This window comes from Oncorhynchus mykiss, chromosome 2, assembly GCF_013265735.2.
Source record: "Oncorhynchus mykiss isolate Arlee chromosome 2, USDA_OmykA_1.1, whole genome shotgun sequence".
In the NCBI taxonomy this organism is placed as follows: Eukaryota; Metazoa; Chordata; class Actinopteri; order Salmoniformes; family Salmonidae; genus Oncorhynchus; species Oncorhynchus mykiss.
In genome coordinates, this window is record NC_048566.1 from 15834053 (window position 1) to 15858442 (window position 24390).

At 44.6% G+C, this 24390-nt stretch overlaps 1 protein-coding gene across 3 annotated transcripts; it reads right to left on the reverse strand.

Annotated features, from left to right (window-relative positions):
- Nucleotides 1-6202: 6202 nt before the first annotated feature.
- LOC110536013 lies at nucleotides 6203-23712 on the reverse strand. 3 transcript variants are annotated; one of them, XM_021621488.2, is made up of 8 exons: nucleotides 23560-23662; nucleotides 21873-21912; nucleotides 19672-19811; nucleotides 19227-19352; nucleotides 19006-19024; nucleotides 17027-17089; nucleotides 6560-6638; nucleotides 6203-6410 (listed from the first exon to the last, which is right to left on the reverse strand). In XM_021621488.2, the coding sequence occupies exons 1-8, from the start codon at nucleotides 23614-23616 to the stop codon at nucleotides 6329-6331; spliced, it is 606 nt and encodes a 201-aa protein (XP_021477163.1). In that variant the 5' UTR covers nucleotides 23617-23662; the 3' UTR covers nucleotides 6203-6328. The 3 variants fall into 3 exon arrangements, with proteins under 3 accessions (XP_021477163.1, XP_021477172.1, XP_021477182.1); XM_021621497.2 differs by lacking the exon at nucleotides 21873-21912 and having other exon boundaries at nucleotides 23560-23712; XM_021621507.2 differs by lacking the exon at nucleotides 21873-21912 and having other exon boundaries at nucleotides 23528-23671.
- Nucleotides 23713-24390: the final 678 nt, after the last annotated feature.

Below are 24390 nucleotides of genomic sequence, written 5' to 3' on the forward strand. Positions count from 1 at the left end.
GAGGAAAAAGGGGGAGGCTTGCAAGCCAAAGAACACCATCCCAACCGTGAAGCACGGGTGGCAGCATCATGCTGTGGGGGTGCTTTGCTGCAGGAGGGACGGGTGCACTTCACAAAATAGATGGCATCATGAGGAAGGAACATTATGTGGATATATTGAGGATCTGGGGACCCATGCCAAATCTTTTCAGTCTCCTGAGGGGGAAAGGGGTGCCCTCTTCACAACTTTCTTGGTGTGTTTGGACCATGATAGCTTGTTGGTGATGTAGACACCAAGGAACATGAAACTCTCGACCTGCTCAACTACAGCCTTGTCGATGTGAATGGGGGCATGTTCAACCCTAATTTTCCTGTAGTCCACGATCATCTCCTTTGTCTTGCTCACGTTGAGGGAGAGGTTGTTGTCCTGGCACCATTCTGCAAGGTCTCTGACCTCCTCCCTATAGGCTGTCTCATCGATGTCAGGTTGTGTTGTCAGCAAACTTAATGATGGTGTTGGAGTCGTGCTTGGCCACGCAGTCGTGGGTGAACAGGGAGTACAGAAGGGGACTAAACACGCACCCCTGAGGGGCCCCCGTGTTGAGGATCAGGGTGGCAGATGTGTTGTTACCTACCCTTACCACCTGGGGTTGGCCCGTCAGGAAGTCCAGGATCCAGTTGCAGAGGGAGGTGTTCAGTCCCAGGGTCCTTAGCTTAGTGATGAGATTTGTGGGCACTATGGTGTTGAACGCTGAGCTGTAGCATATATGGGCTGTTTAGGTAAACGATCTATAACACAACTGATTAAACTAATCAACTGACTGTTAATGGGCTTTAATCTAGACCATGATTAGTTTGAATCAGTGTTTTACCATAAAGCTGGACTGTAACAAAAGTGTCCTGCCCTGCTTTAGATAACCAATAAGTGTTGAAGATACTCCGCAACAGCAACCAGAAACATTACCCTCAACACCATAAATAATAAAATACAATGAGCGTGTACATTATGATTAAGAACCCCACCCCACACCAAACCTCTGGATCACAATGCTGTCCCTCTCTGACACCAGTCTGAAACATGACACCTCACCTACAGTCTGAGCTAAACGCATAAGAACTATTAAAGAAGAATAAACACTCTCCACTAGTATAATCTAAAACATTAGATTCATAACTTTAACTTTGCCAGAGACCTTGGAAAACAATGAGCAGATAGCTGTGGACAACAGACTACTGTCAGGCAAATAAACAGATTATAGGGTGAGGGTTAGGAGTGTCTGACAAGTTGTAATAAAATATTAACTAAACCTCCAGGGAATGATTAAATAAACAGCAATGCAACTAAACCAGTTCCCCTTTGGGATAACAGTTTTCTACTACTGCATATCAAGAGAAGCATCTTCAATCATGTCAAGCAAATAAGCTCTGACAACACAAATATGTCCAAAGCAAAACCACCCTCTGTGGCACGTAAACATTTCTGACACTCTATTAACCAAACAAAATAAACAGTTTTCCTTTTCCTTTTCACTCCAACCTCAGTGGGCTCCTGAGTGGCGCAGCTGTCTAAGGCACTGCATTTCATTGCTTGAGGCGTCACTACAGACACCCTGGTTCGATTCCAGGCTGTATCACAACCGGCTGTGATTGGGAGTCCCATAGGGCAGTGCACAACTGGCCCAGTGTCGTCCAGGTTTGGCCGATGTAGGCCGTCATTGTAAATAAGAATTTGTTCTTAAATGACTTGCCTAGTTAAATAAAGGTTCAATAAAAAAACTGATTCAGTTCATCAAGCAGATAATTATTAGAATCAGGTGTGCTAGATTAGATTTGGAGTGAAAACCTACCAGACAGTAGCTCTCCATGAACAGGGTTGGAAATCCCTGAAAACATTACACTCACAACTTTCACATTGCCAGAGACTTTGGAAACAGTGAGCAGATAGCCGTGGATAACAGACTTGTGTGAGCTATCAGGGCAAATAACCAGGGTTATAGACTGAATGTGCAGCCTTTAAGGAGGGTTGGGGGGGTATTGAAATGTGTATGTTATTCAGCAGGTTACCATGGACACGGAGGGGAGAGAAGAGGAGGAATGCAAAAACAGGGACACTATAGTACGTGAGTTACACCAAGAAAAACAAAATATTAACCTACTGATCACACTTGTAACATTTGGGCATAGGGAGTCTTGTTTGACCAAAAATGAGTTTGACAATGACTCACCGTCACGTTATTTTACCTGTGATGTTTGAATGTGTTTATCTGCACTCCTTTCCAGGTTGGTTAGCTCACTGGGGAAGATAAAATATAGTGACCTCAGGACTGTATTGGTGATCACCATATACCAGCTTAACCAATCACAACTGTGCATCAGAGGGGGCCTGTGTTTCTTTAATGTGGAGTGTAGTGACACACCGCCCTGGTATGCTGTGCTCGAACTGTGCCTACCACTGTGTGTGTGAATGTGTGTGTGTGTGGTATGTGTGTTTGTGTTTGTATAACTGTGGCAGAGCAAGTGGGCATAAATATGAGTCACTACTTGTGTTCCATGCACTGCTAAGTTTCCTAGTCCGCTAGCTAAGCTGAACAGGAAGTTGGATAAGCAGAAACCACATCAAAAAGCTGGCAAGTTTCTTAAAATATGAGAAAAGGTGTTTATATAATGTATCTACACCCAATCACAAATCTTTATTTTATAAATCACAAAATGTCATGCAAAATCTAGGTTATTCAGCAACTATCCCAATTGATTTCCAGACAGTTTTATATTAATATTTTGCTTGTATGTCTGTTTTATGCTATTCTAGTCTGTGTGTCAGTTTTACAACCAGCTCCTGACAAACTTAAAGGATCAAATCACCTCACACCAACTCGACCAATTACATCTGTGCTTCAGGGGATTCCCCATTAGCTCCTCCTTCACCATTTTTTCCCACTTGTTTTGCTGGAAGTGGAAAGTGAGTTCATGATTGCAGTTTATAGATGGTAGGTTGTTTATCAGTTATCCAGCAGTGTTCAGTTTAACTCTCTAAAGAATAGTAACTAGAGACCTCAGCACCACATCACCCAATACCAGCTCAACCAATCACAACTGTGTGAGGATCCTCATCATCAAATGTGGTCTGCATGCAGGAATATGATGTCATGGAATTATGATGAAGCAATTGTTGTTGGCCTTGCCTTGACATGGTCTCAATAGTAAAAACCCTTCAGTCTATGGCCTCTGTCTGGTCTTCATTGAAGGAGTGTAGGCTCAGTATATACCACAGAGAGAACATTGTTCTTCCTCAGCTGGGACCTGTATCAAACACTTACCATCATATTTCTATGACTCAGTGGGGACATCAAATCAAATATTATGGGTCACATACACATATTTAGCAGATGTTATTGCGGGCGTTTGGAAAATGCCTGTGTTTCTAGCTCCAACAGTGCAGTAGTGCAGTAGTATCCAACAATACACAACATTACACACAAATCTAAAAGTAAAAGAATGGAATTAAGAAATATATAAATATTAGGATGAGCAATGTTGGAGTGGCCGGCTAGTGTTGGCTAGTTAACAGTCTGATGGCCTTGAGATAGAAGCGTTTTTTCAGTCTCTCTGTCCCAGCTTTGATGCACATGTACTCAACCTGTGGTTGATGATCTTTTTTGCCTTCCTGTGACATCAGGTGCTGTTGGTGTCCTGGAGGACAAGTAGTTTGCCCCCGGTGATGGGGTGGAAAGCAAATTGAAGTGGGTCTAGGGTGTCAGGTAAGGTAGAGGTGATATGATCAGGTCTGTCTTTAGAATCATCAGGAATTCTGAGAAATCATGTAACTGTATTGAAATACAGATGAAGACAACTCATCTAGGCTGACTGGATTGAAAAGTGGCACCACTTCAGCCCCGTGACCCACTTTAGGTTAACCACAGGTTATTCAACAATTACCCCAATTATTTGTTAACACTTTATTGGGATGGTCTCAAGTAGATGGCTTGTTCAATAACTGTCAACAACATTTAAACCAACTATCCACTAACCCTAGCCTTAACCCTCATCCTAACCTAATCCCAGCCATAACCCTAACCCTTATTCTAAACCTAACCACAACCTACACAAACATTTGCTTATCAGCAGCTAAGAGCCAGGAGGAAGAGAGGTTATACAGCAGTAAATGTGTTTCCTGAAGTCAATCACCAGACTACATTATATCACTGTGAAGTAGTTGGAGTGTTAAGGAGAGATTGACTTGTTAGACAAATGTAATACTGTATGCTGTCAACGTCAATCAAACACACACACACACACAGAGAGAGAGAGAGAGAGAGAGAGACAGAGACATAGAGAGAGAGGGAAAGCCATGGCTGTCCCCAGACTTTCCCTACATCTCTATCTTTGTCTTACACCCAGCTTTGGCAGTAAGCCAGTAGATACAGGGGTCAGATAATACACATAAACCAAGTTACTACACCAGGGGATACATTTAAATAATGGCTCTTAAATTATATCTAAACAGTCTGAGTGGAGTACAGTACTGTCACAAATGAATTCAATCAATCAAGGAAAAACAGATTAAACCAACAAGACACATCAAGATGAATAGCAGGATGTTTTAATACAAGTTGTTGAGCAGGTTAGCAAAGCAAACATAAATGAGTGTTAAACACATGAGTAATGATTCAATAAAAAATAAAAATCACATTAACAAATACAGTCAGTATCATTCATTATGAAATTTAACAAAAATAAGTAATTTTCTTTAAAAAATTATTAGAAGCCTAATAATGTGTTATATATCCTGTCAGTACTTCTAAAACAGCAGTTATGATTCTCTAGCCCCACTTGAACTTCTCCTGTAGGTCTAACACACCCTTAACCTTCCACTTGAAGTTGTCCTTTCAGATCCACAAAGGGAAGTCAACAAGATCCTAAGGATAGCAGCAAGGTAGCAGTTTGGAATCTGGCTATTTGATTTGCGCTCACATAGAATATAAACCAATATAAGATGTGGAAAGATGCCAGTCCTACATCACTCACTATAAGCATTAGCTGACCTAAAGACAACACTAAAATCTGGGTCAGACGAGCCCATAGGCACAGATCTAGGATCAGCTTCCCGAACACTACTTCATTAGGGGGAAACTTTAAATCCGTGTCTATGGGCCAATTTAATCTATTAAAAGCATGACATTGGATCCACGAGTCACTTCCTCAGTGACTGACTGGAAAACGGTAATACATATCGTAATCATATTTCATGTTCTACTATGTACAAAATGTATATTATGGTTATATTACTAGATATATAATGATGTATTATAATAATACTTGTTTAACAGACAATGTCTAGGCAGAGTGGTGTGAGTAGGTGTGGCTGGGAACTGATGTCATATCCTCTCTGCTTCAATATCAAGCCTGGAACTCCAATTCTAAGTCATTCATAAATCACACAGGGACTTCCCTGGTATAGCTGGGGGGGAGGGAGAGGAACTAAATCTGTTGCGGCATACGACAGGAAGTGAACTGGTATGAACTGTTAGGAACTAGTGAAAGAGAGGGGAAAAGGAATGTCATGTTCGTGTGCTGTCTGATACAGAAATCTTTCACCCATCTTTACAATAACTAGAAACACAAATAGTATCACACTGTCTCCACTACCAGGTCACACTATTACTCAACAGACCACAGATGAGTAATTTCCCCCCAACATAGTAATATGAGTTTGTATACTGTACATTTGTATGTATGTGTGTTAATATGCCTAGTCACTTATCATAGACTAAAAGTGCAGCTATGGGAATCTAGCTTCCACAGCAAGAGATCCACTGCTGCACTAAAACTGTCTCAGAATGTAATACAAGACAAGCTCAAGCCACTTGCCCATTACAATGCTTTAAAAATTAAAATACACTTTTAAAAACAGTTGGGCAGCTAAAAACACTAAGAACAACCACACTCACACCCCCGCGTGCACCCACCCACGCACCACAACACACACACGGGCAAAACACACACACACACACACACACACACACACACACACACACACCCCCGCGTGCACCCACCCACGCACCACAAAACACACACAATACACTCACACCCCCGCGTGCACCCACCCACGCACCACAAAACACACACAACACACTCACACCCCCGCGTGCACCCACCCACCCACGCACCACAAAACACACACACGGGCACAACACACACACACCCCCGCGTGCACCCACCCACCCACGCACCACAAAACACACACGGGCACAACACACACACACACACACACACACCCGCGCGCTCCCACCCACGCACCACAAAACACACACACGGGCACAAAACATACCCCCAGACCCACGTACACACATTCACACTTTGGTTTCTTCTGCGTTGTCCACATTAACTGAGGTTCGTTGGGTCCTATTCCTGCTCCTGTCAACACATCTGTAACTGAAATACCAAACAGATGTCTTTAGCAATACGTATAAATTCACAAAATAATCATTTATATACATTCAGTGACCTACAATGTCTCAGTAACCTTGACTAAACTAAAAAAAACTTTGGACCCCCCCCCCCCCCCCCACCCCCATACACACCTCTCTCCAGCAAATAACAGTATGATGACTACAGCAAAACATCCCACAGGAATCCAGGCCAGTGTGTGGGACCTTTCATCTATGTGGGAAAGAGAGAGTGGCTCAGTGTAATGGAAGAAGCTAATGATATGCTTTAGATCAGTAGACTAACAACAGTAGACTAACACTCACAGATGACCCTGTTACAAACCCAGTCTTCAACATGAGCATTCAGATAAAACCCAAATCCATTTCAGAACGAGAGATTTGACTATCAGTGTTGATATAAAGTGCATTCGGAAAGTATTGAGACCCCTTCCCTTTTTCCACATTGTTACGTTACAGCCTTATTCTAAAATGGATGATTAAAAAAAATATATACAGTGGGGCAAAAAAGTATTTAGTCAGCCACCAATTGTGCAAGTTCTCCCACTTAAAAAGATGCGAGAGGCCTTTAATTTTCATCATAGGTACACTTCAACTATGAAAGACAAAATGAGGGAAAAAAAATCCAGAAAAATCACATTGCAGGATTTTTAATTAATTGATTTGCAAATTATGGTGGAAAATAGGTATTTGGTCACATACAAACAAGCAAGATTTCTGTCTCTCACAGACCTAACTTCTTCTTTAAGAGGCTCATCTGTCCTCCACTCGTTACCTGTATTAATGGCACCTGTTTGAACAGTATAAAAGACACCTGTCCACAACCTCAAACAGTCACACTCCAAACTCCACTATGGCCAAGACCAAAGAGCTGTCAAAGGACACCAGAAACAAAATTGTAGACCTGCACCAGGCTGGGAAGACTGAATCTGCAATGGGTAAGCTTGGTTTGAAGAAATCAACTGTGGGAGCAATTATTAGGAAATGGAAGACATACAAGACCACTGATAACCTCCCTCGATCTGGGGCTCCACGCAAGATTTCACCCCGTGGGGTCAAAATGATCACAAGAACGGTGAGCAAAAATCCCAGAACCACACGGCAGGACGTAGTGAATGACCTGCAGAGAGCTGAGACCAAAGTAACAAAGCCTACCATCAGTAACACACTACGCCGCCAGGGACTCAAATCCCGCAGTGCCAGACGTGTCCCCCTGCTTAAGCCAGTACATGTCCAGGCCCGTCTGAAGTTTGCTAGAGAGCATTTGGATGATCCAGAAGAAGATTGGGAGAATGTCATATGGTCAGATGAAACCAAAATAGAACTTTTTGGTAAAAACTCAACTCGTCGTGTTTGGAGGACAAAGAATGCTGAGTTGCATCCAAAGAACACCATACCTACTGTGAAGCATGGGGGTGGAAACATCATGCTTTGGGGCTGTTTTTCTGCAAAGGGACCAGGACGTCTGATCCGTGTAAAGGAAATAATGAATGGGGCCATGTATCGTGAGATTTTGAGTGAAAACCTCCTTCCATCAGCAAGGGCATTGAAGATGAGACGTGGCTGGGTCTTTCAGCATGACAATGATCCCAAACACACCGCCCAGGCAAGGAGTGGCTTCGTAAGAAGCATTTCAAGGTCCTGGAGTGGCCTAGCCAGTCTCCAGATCTCAACCACATAGAAAATCTTTGGAGGGAGTTGAAAGTCCGTGTTGCGCAGCAACAGCCCCAAAACATCACTGCTCTAGAGGAGATCTGCATGGAGGAATGGGACAAAATACCAGCAACTGTCATGTATTGTCATGTTGTGTCTTGTTTCTGTCCTTTCCCTTCACCCTGTCTCCCTCTGCTGGTCGTTATTAGGTTACCTTTTCTCCCCCTCTTTCCCCCAGCTGTTCCTTGTCTCCTCCTAACTACCTCGTCACCCCTTTTCCCACCTGTTCCCTTTTTCCCTCTGATTAGTCCTCTATATCTCTCTCTGTTTTTGCTCCTGTCTTTGTCGGATTCTTGTTTGTGTTATTCATGCCTGAACCAGACTATCGTCATGTTTGCTGCAACCTTGTCCTGTCCTGTCGGAATCTGCCGGTCCATCTGAGCCTACCTATGTTTTGTCATTAAAGAAGCTCTGTTTACGTTAATTCGCTTTTGGGTCCTCATTCACGCACCGTAACAGAAGAATCCGACCAAGAATGGACCCAGCGACTTCGGATCCTCTCCACTCAGCCGTCGAGATCCAGGGAGCGATGCTAGGCAGACACGAGCAGGAATTGTCTGCTGCTCGACATGCCGTTGAGATCCTGGCCACCCAAGTCTCCAACCTCACAGAACAGGTTCACCATCTCCGCCTCGATCCACCGGCCACTTCCAGGGCTTTCGAATCTCCGGAGCCCAGAATCAATAACCCGCCGTGTTACTCTGGGGAGCCCACTGAATGCCGCTCGTTCCTCACCCAGTGTGATATTGTGTTTTCTCTCCAGCCCAACACTTACTCCAGGAGCACTGCTCGTATCGCCTACGTCATATCTCTCCTTACTGGACGGGCTCGTGAGTGGGGCACGGCAATCTGGGAGGCAAGGGCTGAGTGTACTAACCAGTATCAGGACTTTAAGGAGGAGATGATACGGGTTTTTGATCGATCTGTTTTTGGGGAGGAGGCTTCCAGGGTCCTGTCTTCCCTATGTCAAGGTAATCGATCCATAACAGACTACTCTATTGAGTTTCGCACTCTTGCTGCCTCCAGTGGCTGGAACGAGCCGGCTTTGCTCGCTCGTTTTCTGGAGGGTCTCCGCGCAGAGGTAAAGGATGAGATTCTCTCCCGGGAGGTTCCTTCCAGCGTGGATTCCTTGATTGAACTCGCTATTCGCATTGAGCGACGGGTTGATCTTCGTCACCGAGCTCGTGGAAAGGAGCTCGCGTTCTCCGTTGCCCCCCTCTCCGCATCACTACCATCTTCCTCTGCCGGCTCGGGTGCTGAGCCTATGCAGCTGGGAGGTATCCGCATCTCGACTAAAGAGAGGGAACGGAGAATCACCAACCGCCTCTGTCTCTATTGCGGTTCCGCTGGTCATTTTGCCACTTCATGTCCAGTAAAAGCCAGAGCTCATCAGTAAGCGGAGGGCTACTGGTGAGCGCTACTACTCCTGTCTCTCCTTCAAGATCCTGCACTACCTTGTCGGTCCATCTACGCTGGACCGGTTCGTCAGCTTCCTGCAGTGCCTTAATAGACTCTGGGGCGGAGGGCTGTTTTATGGACGAGACCTGGGCTCGGGAACATGACATTCCTCTCAGACAGTTAAGGGAGTCCACGGCCTTGTTCGCCCTGGATGGTAGTCCTCTCCCCAGGATTCAGCGTGAGACGCTACCTTTAACCCTCACTGTTTCTGGTAATCATAGCGAAACCATTTCTTTTTTAATTTTTCGTTCACCTTTTACACCTGTTGTTTTGGGCCATCCCTGGCTAGTTTGTCATAATCCTTCCATTAATTGGTCTAGTAATTCTATCCTCTCCTGGAACGTCTCTTGTCATGTGAAATGTTTAATGTCTGCTATCCCTCCTGTTTCCTCTGTCTCTTCTTCACAGGAGGAGCCTGGTGATTTGACAGGGGTGCCGGAGGAATATCACGATCTGCGCACGGTGTTCAGTCGGTCCAGGGCCACCTCTCTTCCTCCACACCGGTCGTATGATTGTAGTATTGATCTCCTTCCGGGAACCACTCCCCCCCGGGGTAGACTATACTCTCTGTCGGCTCCCGAACGTAAGGCTCTCGAAGATTATTTGTCTGTAGCTCTTGCCGCCGGTACCATAGTCCCCTCCTCCTCTCCCGCCGGAGCGGGGTTTTTTTTTGTTAAGAAGAAGGACGGGTCCCTGCGCCCCTGCATAGATTATCGAGGGCTGAATGACATAACAGTGAAGAATCGTTATCCGCTTCCTCTTATGTCTTCAGCCTTCGAGATCCTGCAGGGAGCCAGGTTTTTCACTAAGTTGGACCTTCGTAACGCTTACCATCTCGTGCGCATCAGGGAGGGGGACGAGTGGAAGACGGCGTTTAACACTCCGTTAGGGCACTTTGAATACCGGGTTCTTCCTTTCGGCCTCGCTAACGCTCCAGCTGTCTTTCAGGCATTAGTCAATGATGTCCTGAGAGACATGCTGAACATCTTTGTTTTCGTTTACCTTGACGATATCCTGATTTTTTCACCGTCACTCCAGATTCATGTTCAGCACGTTCGACGTGTCCTCCAGCGCCTTTTAGAGAATTGTCTTTTTGTGAAGGCTGAGAAGTGCTCTTTTCATGCCTCCTCCGTCACTTTTCTCGGTTCTGTTATTTCCGCTGAAGGCATTAAGATGGATCCCGCTAAGGTCCAAGCTGTCATTGATTGGCCCGTCCCTAAGTCACGCGTCGAGCTGCAGCGCTTTCTCGGCTTCGCGAACTTCTATCGTCGTTTCATCCGTAATTTCGGTCAGGTGGCAGCTCCTCTCACAGCCCTTACTTCTGTCAAGACGTGCTTTAAGTGGTCCGTTTCCGCCCAGGGAGCTTTTGATCTCCTCAAGAATCGTTTTACATCCGCACCTATCCTTGTTACACCTGACGTCACTAGACAGTTCGTTGTCGAGGTTGACGCGTCAGAGGTGGGCGTGGGAGCCATTCTTTCTCAGCGCTCCCTCTCTGACGACAAGGTCCACCCTTGCGCGTATTTTTCTCATCGCCTGTCGCCGTCGGAACGTAACTATGATGTGGGAAACCGCGAACTGCTCGCCATCCGCTTAGCCCTAGGCGAATGGCGACAGTGGTTGGAGGGGGCGACCGTTCCTTTTGTCGTTTGGACTGACCATAGGAACCTTGAGTACATCCTTTCTGCCAAACGACTTAATGCGCGTCAGGCGCGCTGGGCGCTGTTTTTCGCTCGTTTCGAGTTCGTGATTTCTTATCGTCCGGGCTCTAAGAACACCAAGCCTGATGCTTTATCTCGTCTCTTCAGTTCTTCAGTAGCCTCCACTGACCCCGAGGGGATTCTCCCTGAGGGGCGTGTTGTCGGGTTGACTGTCTGGGGAATTGAGAGGCAGGTAAAGCAAGCACTCACTCAAACTCCGTCGCCGCGCGCTTGTCCTAGGAACCTTCTTTTCGTTCCCGTTCCTACTCGTCTGGCCGTTCTTCAGTGGGCTCACTCTGCCAAGTTAGCCGGCCACCCTGGCGTTCGGGGTACGCTTGCTTCCATTCGCCAGCGTTTTTGGTGGCCCACCCGGGAGCATGACACGCGTCGCTTCGTGGCTGCTTGTTCGGTCTGCGCGCAGACTAAGTCCGGTAACTCCCCTCCTGCCGGCCGTCTCAGGCCGCTTCCCATTCCCTCTCGACCGTGGTCTCACATCGCCTTAGATTTTGTCACCGGACTGCCTTCGTCAGCGGGGAAGACTGTTATTCTTACGGTTGTCGACAGGTTCTCTAAGGCGGCTCATTTTATTCCCCTTGCTAAGCTTCCTTCTGCTAAAGAGACGGCACAAATCATCATCGAGAATGTTTTCAGAATTCATGGCCTTCCGTCAGACGTCGTTTCGGACAGAGGTCCGCAATTCACGTCTCAATTTTGGAGGGAGTTTTGCCGTTTGATTGGGGCTTCCGTCAGTCTCTCTTCCGGCTTTCACCCCCAGTCTAACGGTCAAGCAGAACGGGCCAATCAGACTATTGGTCGCATCTTACGCAGTCTTTCTTTTCGCAACCCTGCGTCTTGGTCAGAACAGCTCCCCTGGGCAGAATACGCCCACAACTCGCTTCCTTCGTCTGCGACCGGGCTATCTCCTTTTCAGAGTAGCCTCGGGTACAAGCCTCCGCTGTTCTCATCTCAGTTCGCCGAGTCCAGCGTCCCCTCCGCTCAGGCTTTTGTCCAACGTTGCGAGCGCACCTGGAAGAGGGTCAGGTCTGCACTTTGCCGTTATAGGGCGCAGACTGTGAGAGCTGCTAATAAGCGTAGAACTAAGAGTCCTAGATATTGTCGCGGTCAGAGAGTTTGGCTCTCCACTCAGAACCTTCCCCTTAAGACCGCTTCTCGCAAGTTGACCCCGCGGTTCATTGGTCCGTTCCGTATTTCTCAGATCATTAATCCTGTCGCAGTTCGACTTCTTCTTCCGCGATATCTTCGTCGCGTCCACCCGGTCTTCCATGTCTCCTGTATCAAGCCCGTTCTTCGCGCCCCCGCTCGTCTTCCTCCCCCCCCCCCCATCCTTGTCGAGGGCGCACCCATCTACAGGGTCCGTAGGATTTTGGACATGCGTCCTCGGGGCCGTGGTCATCAGTACCTAGTAGATTGGGAGGGGTACGGCCCTGAGGAGAGGAGTTGGGTTCCCTCTCGGGACGTGCTGGACCGTGCGCTGATCAAGGATTTCCTCCGTTGCCGCCAGGTTTCCTCCTCGAGTGCGCCAGGAGGCGCTCGGTGAGTGGGGGGGTACTGTCATGTATTGTCATGTTGTGTCTTGTTTCTGTCCTTTCCCTTCACCCTGTCTCCCTCTGCTGGTCGTTATTAGGTTACCTTTTCTCCCCCTCTTTCCCCCAGCTGTTCCTTGTCTCCTCCTAACTACCTCGTCACCCCTTTTCCCACCTGTTCCCTTTTTCCCTCTGATTAGTCCTCTATATCTCTCTCTGTTTTTGCTCCTGTCTTTGTCGGATTCTTGTTTGTGTTATTCATGCCTGAACCAGACTATCGTCATGTTTGCTGCAACCTTGTCCTGTCCTGTCGGAATCTGCCGGTCCATCTGAGCCTACCTATGTTTTGTCATTAAAGAAGCTCTGTTTACGTTAATTCGCTTTTGGGTCCTCATTCACGCACCGTAACAGCAACAGTGTGTGAAAACCTTGTGAAGACTTACAGAAAACATTTGACCTCTGTCATTGCCAACAAAGGGTATATAACAAAGTATTGAGATAAACTTATGTTATTGACCAAATACTTATTTTCCACCATAATTTGCAAATAAATTCATTAAAAATCCTACAAATGTGATTTTCTGGATTTTTTTCCCCTCATTTTGTCTGTCATAGTTGAAGTGTACCTATGATGAAAAATACAGGCCTCTCTCATCTTTTTAAGTGGGAGAACTTGCACAATTGGTGGCTGACTAAATACTTTTTTGCCCCACTGTATATATATTTTTTAACTAGGCAAGCCTACCCTGGACGGCGCTGGGCCAGTTGTGCGCCGCCCTATGGGACTCCCAATAGCGGCCGTTGGTGATATAGCCTGGAATCGATTCGGGGTCTGTAGTGACAGCTCTAGCACTAAGATGCAGTGCCTTATAGACTGCTGCGCCACTCGGAGCCCTGACAATTGATGCTTTCCTCATCATCCTACACACAATACCCCAAAATGACAAAGCGAAAACTGTTTTATTAAAACATTTTAGCTAATTTATTAAAAATAAAAAACGTAAATATTTACACAAGTATTCTGACCCTTTGCTATGAACTCAGGTGCTCTGTTTCCATTGACCATCCTTGAGATGTTTCTACAACTTGATTGGAGTCCACCTGTGGTAAATTCAATTAATTGGACATGATTTGCAGCATTGAAGGTCCCCCAAGAACACAGTGGCCTCCATCATTCTTAAATGGAAGACGTTTGGAACCCCCAAGACTCTTCCTAGAGCTGGCTGCCCGGCCAAACTGAGCAATCAGGGGAGAAGGTTTTGGTCAGGGAGGTGACCAAGAACCCGAAGGTCACTCTGACAGAGCTCCAGAGTTCCTCTATGGAGATGGGAATACCTTCCAGAAGGACAACCATCGCTGCAGCACTATTCTAATCAGACCTTTTTGGTAGAGTGGCCAGACGGAAGCCACTCCTCAGTAAAAGGCACATGACAGCCCGCTTGGAGTTTGCCAAAATGCCTAAATGACTCTCAGACCATGAGAAACAAGATTCTCTGGTCTGATGAAACCAAGATTGAACTCTTTGGCCTGAATGCCAAGTGTCACATCTGGAGGAAACCTGGCACCATCCCTACGGTGAAGCATGGTGGTGGCAGCATCATGCGGTGGGGATGTTTTTCAGTGGCAGGGACTGGGAGACTAGTCAGGATCGAGGGAAGGATGAAAGGAGCAAGTACAGAGAGATCCTTGATGAAAACCTGCTCCATAGCGCTCAGGACCTCAGACTGGGGTGAAGGTTCACCTTCTAACAAGACAAAGACCCAAAGCTCACAGCCAAGACAACGCAGGAATGGCTTCGGGACAAGTCTCTGAATGTCCTTGAGTGGCCCAACATCTCTGGAGAGACCCAAAAATAGCTGTTCAGTGACACTCCCCGTCCAATCTGACAGAGCTTGAGAGTATCAGCAGAGAAGAATGGGAGAAACTCCTCAAAGGTGTGCCAAGCTTGTAGTGTCATACCAAAGAAGACTGACAAAAAAGTTCTGAGTAAATGGTCTGAATATTTTTGTGAGAAATTTGCTAAGAAATCTACAAACCTGTTTTTGCTTTGTCATTATGGGCTATTGAGTGTAGATTGATGAGGAGAAAAAATGATTTAATCCATTTTAGAATAAGGCTGTAACGTAACAAAATGTGGAGGGGTTGGAATATGTTCCGAATGCACTGTACGATCTGAGTTGATTTAGCCTGAGTGCCTCTCCACTTTCAGCTACTCCACAGGACTGTTGGGCAGGGCAGCAGTGGAGCATGTCAGTCCATTCAAGTCAAGTTTATACAATTCATCTTCATTGTACTATTTCACTAAACCACTTTGACAGATTGTCGCACAGCAAGCGGTACCGGTGAGCCAAGTTCAAAAAGCTTCTTAACAGCTTCTACCCCCAAGCCACAAGACTCCTGAACAGCTAATCAAATGGCTACCCAGACTATTTGCGTGCCCCCCCCCCCCCTCCCCCTCTTCTTTTACACTGCTGCTACTCTCGGTTTATTATTATTATTATTATTATTTAATTTATCTGTTATTATACCAGGTAAATTGACTGAAAACACGTTCTCATTTACAGCAACGACCTGGGGAATAGTTACAGGGGAGAGGAGGGGGATGAATGAGCCAATTGTAAACTGGGGATTATTAGGTGACCGTGATGGTTTGAGAGCCGGATTGGGAATTTAGCCAGGACACCGCTGTTAACCCCCCTACTCTTATTATCTATGCATAGTCACTTTTAACTCTAACTACATGTACATATTACTTCAATTACCTCGACTAACTGGTGCCCCCGCACATTGACTCTGTACTGATACCCCCTGTACATAGCCTCCACATTGACTCTGTACATAGCCTCCACATTGACTCTGTACCGTAACACCCTGTATATAGCCTCCACATTGATTATTATCGTAACAACCTGTATATAGCCTCGCTACTGTTATTTTACTGCTGCTCTTTAATTATAATGTTGTTTTTTTTTAAACTGAATTATTTTTTACTTAAGTAAAATAAGTGTTAAAACTGCATTGTTGGTTAAGGGCTTGTAAGTAATAATTCCACCTGTTGTATTCGGCTCATGTGACAAATATTTGATTTGATTTTTAATCTGCCGTTACAGTAACTGTAACACTTAGGGAACACTTGGGGCGGCAGGGTAGCCTAGTGGTTAGAGCGTTGTTGCAAGTTCAAACCCCCGAGCTGACAAGGTACAAATCTGTCGTTCTGCCCCTGAACAGGCAGTTAACCCACTGTTCCTAGGCCGTCATTGTAAATAAGAATTTGTTCTTAACTGACTTGCCTAGTTAAATAAAGGTAAAAAAATAAATAAAAAAAAACACTCCTTCGGAGCCTAGCTGAGTCTGAGGATATGATATGATCCTTTTAGAGTAGATAAACACACCTGATGAACTACCAAAGGAATCAACCAGCCATAACAGGAAGACCTACAAGCCATTAAAGACAATTGTTTTACAGTGATGAGAAGAGTCGTGGTGGGGGAGGGAGATATTTGCACATCGTTACAACACCTTTGAAATGTCGTTATTCTTTTAGAACTTGTGTGTGATGTTTACTGTTCATTTTTGTATTGTTAATTTCACTTTTGTTTATTATCTATTTCACTTGCTTTGACAATGTAAACATATGTTTCCCATGCCAATAGAGCCCTTAAATTGAAATTAGATTGAATTGAGAGAGCGAACGAACATGGGGACATAGCTAGGGTAAATAGTAGGAGGGGTAAGTTGGCAGAAACACTGAAATCCAAAATGGCAGTAATTCAGAAGTCATATAGAGGTCTCTGTCTTTCTGTCTTGACTCATGGTGGTAGACATATACATGGAGTACAAAACATTAGTAATATTGCTCTCAGAACAGCATCAATTCTCCGGGGCACGGGCGAAAGCGTTCAACAGGGATGCCCATGTTGAATCCAATGCTTCCCATGGTTGAGTCAAGTTGGCTGGATGTCCTTTGGTTGATGAACCATTCTTGATAAACATGGGAAACTGTTGAGCATGAAAACCCTTAATCTACTCTGATTGAAGTGGATTTAACAAGTGGCATCAATAAGGGATCATAGCTTTCAGTTCATGTCATGGAAAGAGCAGGTGTCATTAATGTTTTGTACACATTGATTCTCAGGACTGGGTGCCTAAAACACATCCTGATTCCAACTATGACTTAACACTGTCACCTGGTCTGACATCCTTGATGTGGTCAGGATTAGAGGGGCTGCTAGGTTCCATGGTGCAGTTACCTAAGAAACACAAGGGGATGATCAGTAACTTGTAACTTGTTCAGCAACTTTGGTATGATATAGTAAACAACAGGCTCAATGCAGGTACTTAAAAATAATTAATTATAGGGTAAAAAAATCCTTAAGCTACAGTAGGCCTACTACTGTAAGGAACAACACTGGAGAAGAGAAGCAGGTATGGGGAGTTAACATTTAATTAGAAACGGACAGGCAACAGGACAGGAACAGCGTCAGAACTGGGTAACAAAGACAGACGACAATCAATGCAGCAGACGGGGAACAGAGCGGAGGAACAGACAGATATAGGGGAGGTAATGACAGAGGTGATTGAGTCCAGGTGAGTCCAATAATCGCTGATGCGCGTGACGGGGATGGCAGGCGTGCGTAGTGCTGGAGAGCCTGGCGCCCTCGAGCGCCAGGGGGGGGGGGAAGAGTGGGAGCAGGCGTGACAACTACAAGGTTATCTATTCACTTTCTTTACTGATTAACTGTTAACTCAGCTGCAGGGTCTGTCTGCTAAGTCTCTGGGTGTTTATCAATATGCATACTACCGTGCTCCACACTCATTCTTCAAGTGCATTCTCCGAGGATGTTCTCTTGAGTACGTCTCGTGAGGACGAGTGTGGAGAACGCATAAAACATTACATTTCAGCAGCACTCCCCCCTGTATTATCGCAGGCTGCACCTCCCCATTCAATGAACCATCTTCCAGCAAAGACAATGGAAACAATAGAGACGAAACAAGATACACACAAAGCAAACATTTTACTTCATAACTCTCAGCTAGCTATGTGTGAATTGTAATAATCTATCTAACCAGATAGTTTAACAGGTAAACATGTCCTAAAAGCAATGGTATGCAAAGTAGATGTCAATTCATCGTGTGTAGCTAGCTAGTTAGCAGTAACAGTAGTAGCTAGCAAAGTAGATGTATGCAAAGTAGATGTCAATTCATTGTGTGTAGCTAGCTAGTTAGCAGTAACAGTAGTAGCTAGCCAGTTAGCCCTATTGACTTATTATGGGCTTGTGATCTACACACTACAGTGGGCATTGTAGGCAGGTAAACATGACAAAATGAACCCAGAATGTACAGTGAGCTCTAAACGCATTGGACCAGTGACATGTTTTGTTGTTTTGGCTCTGTACTCCAGCACTTAGGATTTGAAACGATACAATGACTATGCAGTTAAAGTGCAGACAAATTGTCACTGTCCCAATACTTTGAGTTCACTGTTCACTGTAACGTATCAATATATTGCAGTCAGGCAACATATGACATGTGAATGGGAAACATTTAATTAGTCTGAATTTATTTTCTATAGCTTCAGCTCACATAACAAGGCTACCTGGGGTGGCAGATAGCCTAGTGGTTAGAGCATTGGGCCAGTTACCGAAAGGTTGCTGGATTGAATCCCTGAGCTGACAAAGTAAAAATCTGTCATTCTTCCCCTGAACAAGGCAGTTAACCCACTGCTCCCCGGTAGGTGGTCATTGTAAATAAGAATGTGTTCTTAACTGGCTTGCCAGGTTAAAAAAATAATGTCTGCCATTGATTTCAATGGATACTTTCTTTTAAATATGTTCGAACGGAGTATGCATTAGAGAAGTGCCCTACGTGCTCATTTAACATGCTTTGATTTGGACTCATACTCCACCCTCACATGCTCCAACACCGTATGACTATTCAGTTCCTGTGTGATTTTTATTCAGTTACTGTACAAAGAAGTTAGTACACTGATGAATTGAAACCACAGTGTGTTTGTGTGCATGTGTGTGTCTCGGAGTGTGTCGGTGTCTCTGTGTGTCGGTGTCTCTGTGTGTGTGTGTGTGTGTCGGTGTCTCTGTGTGTGTGTGTGTCGGTGTGTATGTGTGTGTGTAATCTAGTTGTTTTCAGTTGGAGGTGGGGTTATACTCACATTCTACTTTATTCACCACCTGAAAGACAACAGAGAGGTGACAATAAGAGACCATGAAGTGATGTAGTCTAGATTCTAGACCTTTACAAGTCCAGCCATCCATTGATCCATTGCCAGCACTTTTATGTGATATGCTCCCCTCTATCTTTCTGAATGTCTGACCGTACTTCTCACTTACATGGAGAAGAGGTGACAACCAAATTCAAAGGCAATATTAGTACCTGAGGCTTTACGCAGTCCACCGTATACTTCAGGCTGCCCAGACAGACTGTGGTAGTGATGGACTGTCTGGTCAGACCCAGAACCTGATTTGCATTTGTTTCACCTTTGAAGGTCAGCGTGGATCCCTAAACAAAAACACAGACAGAGTTTCTCCTGGTCAGTAACAACTTGTTCCCTAATGATGACAGATGCACTAGTCTTCTGAACAGGGTTGGGGTTTAAATCAAATTGAAGTCAGCCAATTCAGGAAGTAAACTGAAATTCCAATTCAATAATTTAAAAAGGGCATCTATTTTCAATGACTTCTCAATAAGTTAAAAAAGGAGAAGTTATGTCAAAAGTTTTTCGATTTTTGGAAAAAAATTCAAACCATTTGACTGACTTCAATTGAAATTGACCCTAACCCTGCTTTTGAATGATTGGGTTATTTCTGCTGTCACTCACATTTGGATATGCCCACTCTGTTTCACAATTCATTGAAGGCGGGGGCTCTGAGAGGTGATAGGTTGTTGTACCATTGGGAGCTTGAGAACAGTTACAGTGCATGGACAGGAAGTTGGCACATCTAATCAGCAGAAACACCACTGTGAGAGAAAAGAAAATGAGCTACAACTCTGGACGTTGCATGGTTTATATGATCCCGTTTATAGAGTATTTTGCAATAGCATGGCCTTCACGTTTCTGGGCTTTCCTACTGTGTACATAGCCACGAAAAGTAGCAGTGCTAAGGGTACTGCAGCACTCATTGAAAAATCAGAAGTTATATATTAGAGGTCGACCGATCATGATTTTTCAACGCCGATACAGATTATTGGAGGACCAAAAAAAGCCGATACTGATTAATCTGACAATTTGTATTTATTTATTTGTAATAATGACAATTACAACAATACTGAATGAACACTTATTTTACCTTAATATAATATATCAAATAAAATATTCCATACCTCAAATAAATAATGAAATATGTTCAATTTGGTTTAAATAATGCAAAAACAAAGTGTTGGAGAAGTAAAAGTGCAATATGTGCCATGTAAAAAAGCTAACGTTTGAGTTCCTTGCTCAGAACATGAGAACATATGAAAGTTGGTGGTTCCTTTTAACATGAGACTTCAATATTCCATGGTAAGAGGTTTTATGTTGTAGTTAATATAGTATTTATAGGACTATTTCTCTATACCATTTGTATTTCATATACCTTTGACTAGTGGATGTTCTTTTAGGCACAGGTATTGCCAGTGTAACAGTATAGCTTCCGTCCCTCTCCTCACCCCTACCTGGGCTTGAACCAGGAACACAACGAAGCAGCGTTACCCATCGCTCCATAAAAGCCGCGGCCCAGAGCAAGGGGAATAACTTCTCCAAGTCTCAGAGCGAGTGATGTTTGAAACGCTATTAGCGCACACCACGCTAACTACCTAGCCATTTCACATCGGTTACACCAGCCATTAGGCTGACAGCCTTGATGTCATAAACAGAGCTGTGCTTACGAAGAGCTGCTGGCAAAACGCACAAAAGTGCTGTTTGAATGAATGCTTATGAGCCTGCTGATGCCTACCATCGCTCAGTCAGACTGCTCTATCAGCCTCCCGGGTGGCGCAGTGGTTAAGGGCGCTGTACTGCAGCGCCATCAGAGTCCCTGGGTTTGCGCCCAGGCTCTGTCGTAACCCGCCGCGACCGGGAGGTCCGTGGGGCGACGCACAATTGGCCTAGCGTCGTCTGGGTTAGGGAGGGATTGGTCGGTAGGGATCTCCTTGTCTCATTGTGCACCAGCGACTCCTGTGGCGGGCCGGGCGCAGTGCTCGCTAGCCAAGGTTGCCAGGTGCACGGTGTAGCCTCTGACACATTGGTGCGGCTGGCTTCCGGGTTGGATGCGCGCTGTGTTAAGAAGCAGTACGGAGGACGCATGACATTCAGCCTTCGTCTCTCCCGAGCCCGTACGGGAGTTGTAGCAATGAGACAAGATAGTAGCTACAACAATTGGATACCACGAAATTGGGGAGAAAAAGGGGTAAAATAAAAAATAAAAAAAGACTGCTCTATCAAATCATAGACTTAATTATACCATAACACACAGAAATACGAACAGAAATACGAGCCTTAGGTCATTAATATGTTCGAATCCAGAAACTATCAAACAACGTTTATTATTTCAGTGAAATAAGGAACCGTTCGGTATTTTATCTAACGGGTGATAAATGAAACAGTCTAAATATTCTTGTTACATTGCACAACCTTGTCATAATTACGTAAAATTCTGGCAAATTAGTTCGCAATGAGCCAGGCTGCCCAAACTGTTGCATATACACTGACTCTGCGGGCAATGAACGCAAGAGAAGTGACACAATTTCACCTGGTTAATATTGCCTGCTAACCTGGATTTATTTTAGCTAAATATGCAGGTTTAAAAATATATACTTCTGTGTATTGATTTTAAGAAAGGCATTGGTGTTTATGGTTAGGTACAGTCGTCCAACGATTGTGCTTTTTCTGCAAATGCGCTTTTGTTAAATCATCCCCAAGCGTTGCATCAATTATATGCAAAGTAGGACACGCTATATTAAACTAGTAATATCATCAACCATGTGTAGTTATAACTAGTTTTTTTATAAGATAAGTTTAATGCTAGCTAGCTAGCAACTTACCTAGGCTTCTACTGCATTCGTGTAACAGGCAGTCAGTCTCCTTGTGGAGTGGAACGAGAGGCAGGTGGTTATAGCGTTGGACAAGTTAACTGTAACGTTACAAGATTGGATCCCCTGAGCTGACAAGGTGAAAATCTGTCGTTCTGCCCCTGAACAAGGCAGTTAACCCACCGTTCCTAGGCCGTCATTGAAAATAAGAATGTGTTCTTAACTGACTTGCCTAGTTAAATAAAGGTATTATAAAAAAAATAATTATAAAAAAATATATAAAAATAGGCAAAATCGTCGCCCAAAAATACAGATTTCCGATTGTTATGAAAACTTGAAATCGGCCCTGATTAATCGGCCATTCCGATTAATCGGTCGACCTCTAATATATATATACTGAACAAAAATATTAACACATGTAAAGTGTTGGTCCCATGTTTCATGGGCTGAAATAAAATATCCCAGAAATGTCCCATATGCACAAAAAGCTTATTTATCTAAAATGTTGTGCACAAATTTGTTTACATCCCTTTAAGTGAGCATTTCTCCTTTGCCAAGATAATCCATCCACCTGACAGGTGTGGCATATAGACCATTACACAGGTGCACTTTGTGCTGGGGACAATAAAAGGCCCCTGTAAAACGTGCTGTTTTGTCACACAATGCCACAGATGTCAACATTTGAGGGAGCGTGCAATTGGCATGCTGACTACAGGAATTTCTAACACAGTTGTTGCTATAGAATTTAATGTTAATTCCTCCACCATAACATGTAGTTTTAGATAATTTGGCCTACCGTGGCAGTCTGCAATGGAATGTTATGAATGACCGTCCATGTGTTTGTAAAACAGTTACATTGGGTGTATAAATCCTGATTCCTGTGACTAATCCATTTGGCTATTTAAGCTCTGAATATCAGCTACCCAATTTAATCAGGAGTTATGTTTGTGGTCTACAGCGGAGTATTTTTCATAATGCCATCACTATAGGTGATTTCAGGAAATGTTTTCCTTATTTCTGTTGAACAAACATAGCAGTAGAAGGATACAACAGAAAATGCACATGTGAAACTTCCCAACCAGACAAGTCAAAACAATGTTGCTGTCTTGCACGGCAATAAAACTTACTATTTAATATTTTGGATCCATTTGGGTCCTACAGACCCGACCCTACCTGGCCCTGACCCTCTCTCACCTCAGACCTGTTTCAGGTCGGATCTGGTCCACATCAGATCCAAATCGGGTAGGGTACTGATTTTATTTTTTAAATGACCAGGTCCTGTTATGGTCGAGTGGAAAGTTTGCTGGTCCAATTCGGTTCGGGTCTCATTTTCGGGACCCAAGAAGACCTCTACAGACGTGAGCACAACTTTCAAAACTACTGGCTGGAATTATACAAAACCTTTGGAGCGTCACTTTAAGGCTACTTCATTAACAATGTCTTTGCAAATAAACAATGTCGGCATGTAGCTTAAACATATTGTAACGACCCTGGGTTTATAAGCGCGGAAATCGACTCAGCCGCTTGAGTGTGCTTTTGGGGCACAATCGATAAACTCGCTGTACTTCGGGCTAGAAGATTGAGGGTTCAAGACATGCTTCCTGCCTGTTTCATTACAATATGATTAAAACTGATAAATGATATAATCTCATGTCACATATCTCTACCTATGAATGCGAGGAATGTATCCAGTCCTCACCATGCACAGCGAAGATTGACACCATTTCGCCAGAATTCCTCTTTGTTGTGTAGTCATTCAAATGGATGTAAAACAGACTGTTCTCTGCGTTCCGCTGCGAATGAACCGCTTTTAAACGTCAACCCTGCTTTTAGGACTTTCTGCTGCGTTAACCACGCCCCGGCCAATCGGATAGCCAATAACTACACTACTGTACACGAGCCTCTATCGCGTTCAGCCAATGATGTAGCTATCAGGCCACGTCTCGATTATTTTATGGTGACGGAAACTATACGATATTATGTCACCTTCAATCAGGGTGACTAAAACCGGCAGTTCTACCCTCTCTCCTCTCCACTTCCCCTAATCAATCATCTCCTCCAGCCCTATTGCACAATTTTGGCATGCACACATGACACATCGCCTACAAGCATGCCTACTAGACACCATATGCAGAGGAAGGATGACGACTTTACAGTGCCTACATGCATCCCTACACACCTGATACCTCTTCACGCAGTATGTGACTCCAGTGTAGCTATTCATTCCCCTAAACTCTACTACTGGGAGTGGGGGATGGTTTGACCACCAACCTCAGAGGACCTGGTCTCTCAGCTCTGAGATGGAATTTCCCTTCGCATTCACACACAGGCTGTTACTATAAACTGGGTGTGTCTGTGTGTGTAAGAGTATTTGTAATGAAGAGGGCAATGGGTACATTCTTCTGGAACATGGGGCCACCGTTCAGTAATATGTCCATCATTTGACTTGGACTACTTATAAATTATTTTTTGAAATGAAAGGTGGTGCCACTTCAGCCCTGTGTCCAACCTGAGGTTCATTAACAGTTTC

Excerpts from the sequence above, each read along its gene's own strand:
- LOC110536013 (XM_021621488.2), bottom strand. The coding sequence starts at position 23,616 with ATGACTACACAACAAAGAGGAATTCTGGCGAAATGGTGTCAATCTTCG. Across the intron at positions 19,353-19,671 it reads CAGAGTGGGCATATCCAAAT|GGATCCACGCTGACCTTCAA; the intron begins GTGAGTGACAGC and ends GTTTTTGTTTAG. Across the intron at positions 6,639-17,026 it reads CATCAAGGATGTCAGACCAG|ATGAAAGGTCCCACACACTG; the intron begins GTGACAGTGTTA and ends TTTCCCACATAG.